Source organism: Prorops nasuta, unplaced genomic scaffold, assembly GCF_024137725.1.
Source record: "Prorops nasuta isolate Cenicafe-Biocafe unplaced genomic scaffold, Cenicafe_Pnas_1.2 PNAS00021, whole genome shotgun sequence".
Taxonomy (NCBI): domain Eukaryota; kingdom Metazoa; phylum Arthropoda; class Insecta; order Hymenoptera; family Bethylidae; genus Prorops; species Prorops nasuta.
In genome coordinates this window covers 3,422,395-3,433,548 of record NW_027116818.1, presented here as the reverse complement: position 1 = coordinate 3,433,548, position 11,154 = coordinate 3,422,395, and the positions used below count along the sequence as shown (strand labels likewise).

The following is an 11,154-nucleotide window of genomic DNA, read 5'->3' as shown; positions in this document are numbered from 1 at the left end:
ATATACCTGTACATCCTACACTCGCCACCCTTCATCTCACGCTCCCAACTCGATTTCGCACGAGATAATTACAATTTTCCTGATTATAAGAATAATTTGCATTTTTTTGCACCAATCGCGGAGCCTAATTGCTCAATTACGCTCATTACCGTCTCTGATCTGGAAAGGATTAAATCCCCCATTCGGTATTTCACCCCCATCAGCAGCAGCAGCAGCAGCGGGCTAGATGCCTGCAAATCCCATGAAACTGCGCGTGTAGCGGAAACCGAAAGAGAGCGAGAGGGGGTAGCGTTTCCTTGCCACAAAACTCTATTATACACACGTACACACACATATATACGTGTATATACAGTGTAGGATATCTTTGATGATCGGCTGGCTGACTGGCCTCGATGGAAGGGAAACTCGTCGACGCGAGGGTTGGGCTTCATAGAACGCCGCCTTCCACGAGAGTCTCTCATGCCTGCCTCCGCCTCTCTCTCTCTCTCTCTCTCTCTCTCTCACTCACCCCATCTCTCTTTCTCTCCCGCTCCATCAGATTCTTGCTGCGCACAGCAATAGCCTCCCCCACCACTGTTCCCCCTACCACCACTGTACCACTACTACCATCACACCACGAAATAACACCACCAAAGCTCCCTTCAGCACGTACAGCAGGCAAAAGGAAAAAGTCTGGTCGTTCGCAGCCGAGGCGTCTGAAACCAGTCAGTCCACACGGAGAGCTCGAGCTGAGAAGAGGATCTCGTAGATCACACTGACTTCGATCCTATCGAAAACGCCTCTCGATAACGTTACAATAAACTGTCACTGCCATATATGCTATATATATATATATACACTGCATATATATGTACATACATCATGACCTCTTTTCAACTCTTTGCAAACGTGTGATTTTTTCTACCAAACTTCCTGTGTGTTTTTGTGTGTGTATACACGTACATGTGCACTTGATCTCTCAGCAGTCCTCGCAAGAAGAAGGGTGAGGAAGAAGCGTCGAGGGAGATTATCGTCGCAGAGGGTTAAAAAGCTTGAAGAATGACAGTGCTCAGGATGACGTCCCCAGTGACGCCACCCTCGACCAGTCCAGGCGCTCCGGAGGAAGCCAGGGCCCCCCAGAGGCCGACGCAACATCTCAGTTTCTCCGTCGCCGCTCTGCTGGCGGATACCAAGAAGACGGTCGATCTTCGGGAGACCACGTCCTCGACGAAGAACTCTTCAGAATCGTTGAACAAGTCCAGCAGCGACGAGTCGAGGATCCGCTGTGGTTTGCCGGATGCTGCGACGATCGGTACTTCGACGGAGTTCTACAGGACGGGATCTCTCTCGGTGATCAGAGGCGACGAGTCGCCGTTGCTGCAGAGGTCCATCGTTTCCGGTTGCATAGACTACCGGATGCAGAGCGTGGACTCGAGGTCCTCGCCAAGGTCGTCGAGTGGTCATCATCAGGAGTTTGGCTCGCAGTCGCCGAGGAGCTCGCAGGAGGGTAGATCCGGATGTTCGGAGGCGGAAGACGCGGATGATGATGAGGAGGGTAGTTTGGTGGATGTTGAGGACGTCCAGCAGCAGCAACAGTCTTCGCCGCCGTCGTCGTCGTCGACGAGTCCAGTGAGGCCCACACCGGCCTACATCGGAGGGTTCTCCAGCCTCGGTGGGATCTCCGGGATCCCGGCTGGTCTCCATCCCGCGGTTTGGACCGGCGGCCACCAGGACGCGGCTGCAGCGGCGGCGGCCGCAGCTGCAGCGGCGGTTGCATCCGCGAGCTTCTTCCCTTCGCACTTTTCTCATCACGCACCTCTCAACGGTAAGTTTCGAGATCCCCCTCTTCCTCTTCAGGGCCTCTTCCGCCACTGCTCAAACACTCCATCCACGCCATTCCTTTCCCTCGACCAACCCTTAAATGGTATAAACGATCCTCCCCTCCCCCCTCCCCATTATTTTTCAACTGTTGCTCTCTTCCCTCGAGTGTGTTTCACGCATCGCACCCTCCATCATCTCCCCCCTTTGCTGCTTCCTTTATTTACTGCATCATTCATTCGATTATCTCTCGAGTACTGGAAATTTAGCTCTCCTTCCCCCTATCGAGCCATCCTTTATTTCATCCCCAAGCACATTTATTTCGCCGCACGATGAAAGCCGATTCTACCGCTTCCCCGGCGTTTAACCATTTAAACCTTTTGGCTACTATCCAATTAGCCCACGTGTTCCTCCCCCCTCCTTCCCCCTATTATAAAGTCTCTCTCGCAACTTCATTCCTAACAGGCATAATTAGCCCTGCAGTGTTAATTAATTTATCATTATTACACGGATAAAATTATTAAGCAATTATATATACTAAGAAATACCACCTAACATATCGAAACGATAATCGATTTATAAATTTGATGTAAAAATATTCTTCGCTTGGATGAATCCCTGTTCATACTCGAACAATTTCCATAATATTTGTAATCAAATATTTACTTCTCGTCGAATAATTCCTCCATTTTATTAACACCAGCTACAATTCTTCTTCTTCTATCAAATCTTTATTCCAAAATGAATAAAATTATCATTATAGCATAGTCGGATGTAGAATAGAAGAAAATTGAAATTTTTCTCGATCATCCTCAATGGGAGTGAGGAGTTTAAGTGACGGTAGCGCTAATTATCGCGCGAGTCGCGTTATGAATGACAAGGCACGAATAACGAAACGGTCCCGCGTGAGAGGGGGGAGTCAGAGGGATATTTCTCTTAAACGATCGTTAAAGAGGCAATCACAGCTGCGGAGTCAACTTCCACTCCTCTTTTCTCCCGTCTGTTTGGCTCTCAGCTGAAACAATGGCTGATTCTCGTACGCTACTAATCAAGGGACTTCCACATTGGTCGAGGAATCGATAAACCACCGAGGCCCCCGTTGCCGTCGCTTCCACGCTCCCTATACCACTATGTATGTACCATATATAGTACACACTCTGAAATCTCTACTATGCAACGCCTTATTCGCCTTTAATTGGACAATTATCGCCCTCTACAGCCTGTGACCCCGTCCATTTATATATATTAAACCAAAGCAATGTTTGCTCACTTTAAACACTTTATCGGTTCGCGATCAAATTACGAACAATTGGCGCGGCTCCCTCTCCCCCCTCTATCGAGAATTTATATATTCTTACCACGGTGCAATAATACGAATCACGCGCTGAGAAATAAATATTAAAGTCTCATTTAAAATTCTCAACGATTCTGAAATATACAGAATTTATTCTACATCTTCGCAAGAAAACATCATTAGTTTCTCGATTAAATGAGAAAAATATATTTTTATAATCCAACCGAATCATCGTTCCTTTAACAAGGTTTAATTAACATAAAATATTTACTTAAATCATCAAACAATTTTCAATGCTCTTTTCCCTCGATATTAGCTAATATTTCTCTCCATGTAACAGAGCAGTGTGAGAAATAATAAAGGCGCAGCTATAATCCGCATCGTGACGTGAAATCGGTGCGATTGGATCGCGCGCTCTCGGAGCGAGAGTGTGTGTGTGCAAGGGAGAAAAAGTTGGCTGAGAGGGAATCCAGTGTTGGTGTTGCGCAATGCGGTAGCAAAATGAGCGAGCGAGCGAGCGAGAGAGAGAGAGAGGGAGAGAGACTCGGTCCTGCAGGATCGATCGGGAGGCTGAGATGCGATGGAGCGAGGGGTTTGGGGCCCAGGAACGGCTATCTCGTCCTGATCAGCTAATTATTTCCAATGCACATTCTCCCCGATCGGTGGCCGGATTAAAATCAGGCATCGGCTGCGTTTTTGGTGGCCAAGTTGGAGAGAAATCCCCGAATGCCGAGACTAATTGGGACCCTTAGCGAGCCGCAGCGCGCGATACAAAGGACAATTTCTCCCAGACTTATATCTTTCTCCCTCGCACCGATCGTAAACAACAATAACAACAGCAACAACAACAACAGCCAGTACCTTCTTCTATTCCCCCCACCCCCACTATTTGGCGAACCTTGTGGCTGCGAGGGTTGCTCGCTAAAATTTGAATTTCAAAATTCTCCCAGCAGCCCTTTGTCTCTCGACTTGATCTTTCTACCAATGCTGCCGTTCTCCGAGGCCAATCTATACAAATCTGTCAATTGTCTCGTGACAAATCTCGCTAAGAATATCAGCGATACCCTGGCTGATGTATACAAGCACCTAGGCTCAGATCTGGTTTATATATACATGTGTATATACGTGCTAAGAGCACCCACGAACTACTTAAATTTCCACTTTATATATATATATATATATATAAGAATAATTCACGGGAGAGAGGGAGGGGGGGGGGGGGGATTTTGTGGTTGGAATCGTGTGTTCGAAGAGGGAAAAAAGTAATGAGGGGCCAGTTTTGCGGCGCCGTTCCGACGGAAAATTATGAATTGCGCAGGGAGTGTACAAAAAAGTCGAGCTTGTCTTCTTAGAATATCACGAGGGCAAAAAGCGAAGATTGCGGTCAACCTTTTCCACTCTCACGTATACTATATGTATGTATTTACGTGTATATATATATAGTATAGTAGATATGCATATACGCACATCTCTCCCATCCTGCTCCCGTCGCCGCTGATGGTTTGCCTTTGCTCCCCTCGACTCTCTTTCAGTCAAAAAGGACCGAGCGAGGAAAGATGTCCCGTGGGATCCGCGTCAAGGCCCTTTTTAAATCTTCTCCCAACACTTTGATTTACGAGCGGCCTAAACTCTCCCCCACAACCTGCACCTACCTTTTTTTCTGCATAGCTTTGTTTCGAATACATTTAATAGATTATTTCTAAACTCTCCAAGAATTTGCGTATATCCCCTGCGATATTCCTGTAACGTGTGGTTGCAGAAATGGGCTATTAACAAAGCTCGAGTGCAATTTGAGTTCCTTCAACAATTTGACTGACGAACAGCCTGTCCTCTACAACCTCTTCTCCAAAATGCATCTAATTTATATTTTCTTATTTTCGCTCGTTTTTAATATACTTCATCTATGTACCACCATATTTTAACGTATAACCTCTGATTACAGAGAATGGAGAACCAGCGAAGATCAAGTGCAATTTGCGGAAACACAAACCAAATAGAAAACCGAGAACCCCGTTCACCACCCAACAATTATTGGCGCTGGAGAAAAAGTTCCGGGAAAGGCAGTACCTGAGTGTTGCCGAAAGAGCAGAGTTCTCCTCGTCCCTCCACCTCACCGAGACTCAGGTAATTATCGCGAGCGCGCTAATTAATTAACACAGCCCCAATAACGAGAATCGAAAGCAGAAGAAGGATCGCTATCGCGCGATTAATACAAAGAAAGGCTCCGTGTGTGCTGAATGTATATCACGAAGAAACGTGTTAGTGACCTATCGCAAATCTCCCACACTAGCTATATCTATATAAATGTATTATACTTAGCGACAAATGAATCTTGGCAAAAACACGTTTTTCAATTAGTTTATACAAACACGAGCTTCTTGGTCGGAGGAGAGATAACGAAACACGCGAGTAGTCAAAGAAACTAACAAAGTCCTAAAAACTCGAGCTTTTTTGCGAATAACGATAAGAGTGGAATATATGTATTGTATCTATATATAGTATACACGAGTCAGCCAAGAAACACACAGTTAACTCGAGTATGAGAGAATCGCAGCTCCCGAGCGAATCCTTTGTTCTCCTATTTGCACTTTCGGAACGACGAATGCTTTGATGGGAGTTGAGAGAAAGAAGGTGGGGGAAGGGAAGAAGTCTCGTGCTATGTTGCCAGATGTACGGTAATTAGCGCATGTAAATCTGTAGCATACCAGAGCAAACTCGCGCGCGAACTCGGATGCGCCCCCCTCTCTCTCTCTCTCTCTTTAGAGAGAGAGAAGACGTTAATTTTATTAATAGACTACAAATTGACCGAAACGTAAGTGCAACGCGTGATACTCCCAATAAAAATGAAGATGATGATGATGTTGATCCAGAAGAAGCACGTGGATGTAACAGAGGCTTTTGTTTGATTTTCAGGTGAAGATTTGGTTCCAAAATCGACGGGCAAAGGCAAAACGTCTTCAGGAAGCGGAAATAGAGAAATTACGAATGTCAGCCGTGAGGCAACACCACACGGCTCTTTATGGTTCGCATCCTGGACTATTGACGCCCGCGGGACTCTATCCCGTTGGTATGTTGTCCCATCCTGGATTGGCGCCTCATCATCCTATCGCGCAGCATCCATCGAGGGAATAAAACTGCTGCTGTATTTGCGTATGGTGTATTCGTATATAGAGAGCTCGTTGATAATAATCGTTGGTAGCAACGATGGACTGGAGAACACATTCTGGACGAAATACAGAGTCCAGAAGCTCTTGTACATAATGTGATAGCATATATATGTATATCGATGAAAAAAGGAGCAAGAGAAAAATGGAAAATTCTCTCTCGTAGTGTGATTACGTGCCAAACGTATTAAAGTATATATATACATATATATATATATATATATATATGGTATAAATATATGTCGCGTCGTCGTCGCGAATTTGTAAATATAATGTAAATATGTGTTTATACATATCGCCTCAGTTTCTATGATATGTTTCTAGCGATAAAAGTTGTGTGTAAATACGTCTGGCCAAACCAGTGATCAGAGACGATGTAGATGATCGCTGGATGACGCGATGGAGAAGAGGTATAAGTAAGTGGTACAATTTAATTAGTTTCCTACATATTTACCAATCGAACAGCCAACCTGGGAGTGTACAAACACTTTTTCCAATTTTGTATAAATGTAAATCGTATACGGAGAGTGGAGAACTAGCAGAGTTTATTTAATAAATCATAATTATAAAAAAATTACAAGTTTCTTCCTTTCTCTATCATTATATATAACACACAATATACCTATAATCCTGTAGTGTACCCTAATTGATCCTCCGAATCAATATGCCAATAGATACGACAGCTATCGATAGTTGGAAAGCGCGAGAATAGCTGGAATTAGCATAAATTGATTTTTACCTCGATTAATCGATCGTAAATTTGCTTTGGGAAAAGATTTCCTCGAGGATATGTACGATGCTCGTGGTGGATCGTTGAAATTTTAAGAGCAAGAGGTTAATGGTTGTTCGCTCGTGAATATAACAGTTATAGGCACTTGTGTGTTGAAGTATCGGTTATCCGTCTATATATCCTGTACCACGAGGGACGCTGCAAAAGAATGGAAAAGGAAGTAAAAAAAAGTCTCGGAGAATGAGATTACGCGGTATTGGAGAATGGTGTCTCTGTGCATGATATATATATAAGTATAGCATATATATGTCGCGGGATAAATTAGTCGTGGCAATTAGTTTCGGAATCGGCCGGCTCCTGGCGCCACCATCTTGATTACGAGAGGAAGAGAGAAGCAATTGGAGAAGAGAACCTTTAAAGACAGTAGCCAGCACTGTTTGCCGAAAGACTGCGCGGGCTAATTAGCGATGCCCACCGAGATATCGCCGACGTACGCTAATAATACCGCACATAAATATTCCCAATTTTTTCGTCTCTGACCTACGACTCATCCCCTCCCCTTACGCCATCCCATCAACACTTTTTCTTCATTCCATCGAAAAGATTCAAATCGCGTTATTGTTAAAAGCCTTCGAGGCTCCCTTTTCTGCAGAAAGTCCAACTCACGATCGATGAAAGGACACTTGATTAAGTTCCCTAATAAAGGCATAAATACAAGGGGGGAGAAAGCGTCCGAGATTGGAAAATATTCTCTTTCGTATTCAATTTTTCGTAAGGTATATATATATATATATAATGAAGCTTAAAATTTTGATCGAGGAAGACTAAGAGACGCAGATGCAGCCGGAGCGCGTTATTTACTGGCTTTTCGACGAAAAGGGGAAGGTCCAAAGATATTGAACTTTATTTATAGTTTATTAATTAGAGGATAGGAGCGTCCGGCTGCTTTCTCGCTCGAAACGACCAACTCGCGGAAGAAGAAGAAGAGGACGAAGAGGAAAGAGAAGAAAAAATTTACGGTCGGAGAAGGAATTATAGCTTTCGTAATTTTTACCGAAGCGATGAACGTCGCCGTGCCAGCGGATTTCTCTGGGCGAGGACTCCACGGTAGGCTAATTACGTGTAGTAGATTACCATCTTGTCCTTCTGCCCGAGCTGACCCTGCCGCGTGCGTTCTCTCTCTCTCTCTCTCTCTCTCTCTCTCTCTCTCTCTCTCTCTCTCACTCTCTCTCGAGCCGTTAACTCGTATACCAATACACATCCATCTCTCACACCTTCGGTGAATATTAATATCGCTCGGCGACGCTATCAATAATCCTTTTCATTTGTCAATGGAGTAATTGTCTGCTATAATCACCACTGATTCATCTCTCTCTCTCTCTCTCTCTCTCTCTCTCTTCGTCTCATTTCCAGCAACACATTACGAGTTTTTCCCCAGGACCAGTCGTCTCGGACCGATATAATGATTTAATTAAGTCGCGTCTCGAAGGGGACTAATAATTATTCAAAACGAGCCGGTCGTAAATACTTGGCGTATCGATGGAATGTGCGAGGAGCAAACGACCAAAGTTAATTATCGAAATCTTCGACCAATAAGAATGATAGGTCCAACGAATAAAGCGCGAGTCACGTTTAACGACCGATTAACTCTCTTCGTTACGCAAAGGAATTAATTAGTCGACCATGAACCCCTCTCCTCTTCGCTTTTTCTATTATTACAAATATATAGAAGTTGGAAAATATTTTTCTAAAATATATATTTATATGAAAGTATATTTTCTCTACGCGTATATATATATATATATGACGTTATATCATACATGCTGCACGGTTTGAAGAAAAAGCCAATCGAGTTTCATCATAGTCGAGCACGTTGCACTATATCAAGCCGTCGTCGCACGCTTTGCCAACTCATTCACTCTCCAGTCAAGCCAAGTCAATTATATATATAAATTTCAGCCGACCGGCAATTAACGGCTCGCTCGCTTTTCAATGTAGCGTCACGTGCTACAATTTTTCACGGGGACCACACCGACCCGAGTTATAAATTCTAAAAGTCTAAATCGTTGCTGACTCTCAAAATTGTTACATTATACTGAAACGTTCTTTCTTTTCGTTGTAATTGCGCAAAGTTCATTAGTTTTCATTTGCTTTTTGCTTAAAAAGACTGTGTTATATATAATACAAATACTTGCACCGTAATGCGTTATACATAGTATTATAGCAAGGTCACCGGTATCCTTTGGCGAACCTAGCCGAGCCTAGCCAGGGGAGGCGATAATCGTTGATTTTAATTGCTGCTCGTATAGACGTTGAAGATGTTGAAGACTCTCTCTCTCTCTCTCTCTCTCTCTCACTCTCTCTCACTCTCTCTCTCTCTCGCTCTGCGTTTCGGAAGCCGCGCTGTTAAATCGATGGGATCTCGCAGCGGGAGTTTAATCTCATCCAGTGACTTCCTTCGCCGAAACCGGAAAGTTAAATTTTTCTCAACGATTTAATCTTTCCTCGAGAAATATCTAATCTAACGTGAGTAAATTCTCCCTTTATATATACTCCAATAGCCCTTTTATCAAACAAACATTACATTACGTAATTATTAATTGAAAAAAAGACAGAAATTTATTCCCTTATATTGCTAATAACACAAGACAGTATATCTAGCAAAAATATCCATAACGTTAACAATAAAAGAGAAAGAGACAGACGCGTAAATCTTTATCATTAATTTATGCTAATTGCACCATTATCGCGAAAAAAGAAACAAGGTTTTAACTGTAATAATGGTAGAGGCTCAGGTCTGGTCGCCTGGCAAGATAAATGAGCATAAATCAAAGCATTTGGCAGGCCTTATCAAGATGTATCTATTCCAATTTTACGATAACAAGACCGGCTGTATTTTCGTTACGAGTCGGCGAGCGGTTTATTGATCTTGTCTACTTTCATGCGAATTGTAGGAAAAGTGAAATCAAGCAGAGTGTGTGCGTGTGTTGGTTCAAACGGACACACACACATACACACGCAAAAACCATACAGTTAAATACGTAAAGAGTTTATTAAAGAAAAACTGTACAAGTTTGGAACAATGGTGAAACGAAATCATTTATCAATCGACGTGACTGTATCAGCGCCAAAATGCTCGGTTGTAGTACGAATTAAACGGCGTTCTTAACGTTAATTAATATCCCTGTGCGTGACAGAGCGAAAAAAAATTAAAAGGGTCGAGTCGAACGGAACGGAGATTAGAAGCCTATACGTGTGCATGTGTATATGCGTGTTCCTGTGCGTGTGTGCTCGGCGTTAGTTAATCCTAAACCGGTTATAAACGCGTTGATCATCGCGATATCGATGACTTACTAATTGGACGGATAACAGACAAATATATTTCCGAGAGAAATTTCTCTACTCACCGTTGGAGCGGTCGAGAGTTGGCCGAAGCGACGCGAGGACTGCCGCTACAACCACCGCCAGGTGATGAAAAAACCATCCCTGTTTTACATGCATAATTGGCGAATAAAATTTAATATACGACCGCCTTATAAAATTCTTATTAATCAACGCTTCGTAATTTATTCCTTTCCAACAGTTATATAGCGATATATATACGCTTTCCTATATCTGCCCGACTAATTATCTTAATGACTAGAATAAATAATCGAGGGCTTATATATATATATATATATACAGAGTATATTGTAATTTTGGAGAACGCGTTTATTCGATTATGCTCCGGAACCACGGGGGGTGGCTGCGGAGACAAAGGAAACACGAGTCGTGTTATGCTTTTTCGGATAATTTATTGGACGCTCGACACATTTGCTAAGTAAAGCGCAAAGTGGAAGCTCGTGTATACACGCATCGGTAGGTGGTCGATCGCGTACGTTGTAATATACGAAAGCTCGCTTATATTCGCTTTAAATGATATTCGCATGTACGATAATAACATTATTGTGGAGCGCTTTAAGAACCGAGTGTGACTCACACCGACTTTCCTCGTTGGTATATTCTTAAAATACAATCGCGTATCGATTGAAATAGACCATCATTGATATTTATTTTTATCATTTTTTTTTTAATTTATATAGATTATATAATTAACAGTCCACGGTTTTACATGCCAATTTCGATCAATCCTGTATTATAACTATATATATAATTGGTTATTTTATAAC

General features: G+C 43.1%; 1 protein-coding gene across 1 annotated transcript; it reads left to right on the top strand.

The window, feature by feature from the left end:
- The first annotated feature begins 721 nt into the window (after window positions 1-721).
- Window positions 722-6,811, top strand: LOC136780928 (muscle segmentation homeobox-like). Its single transcript, XM_066739534.1, has 3 exons — window positions 722-1,804; window positions 5,034-5,215; window positions 6,005-6,811. The coding sequence occupies exons 1-3, from the start codon at window positions 1,039-1,041 to the stop codon at window positions 6,221-6,223; spliced, it is 1,167 nt and encodes a 388-aa protein (XP_066595631.1). The 5' UTR covers window positions 722-1,038; the 3' UTR covers window positions 6,224-6,811.
- Window positions 6,812-11,154: the final 4,343 nt, after the last annotated feature.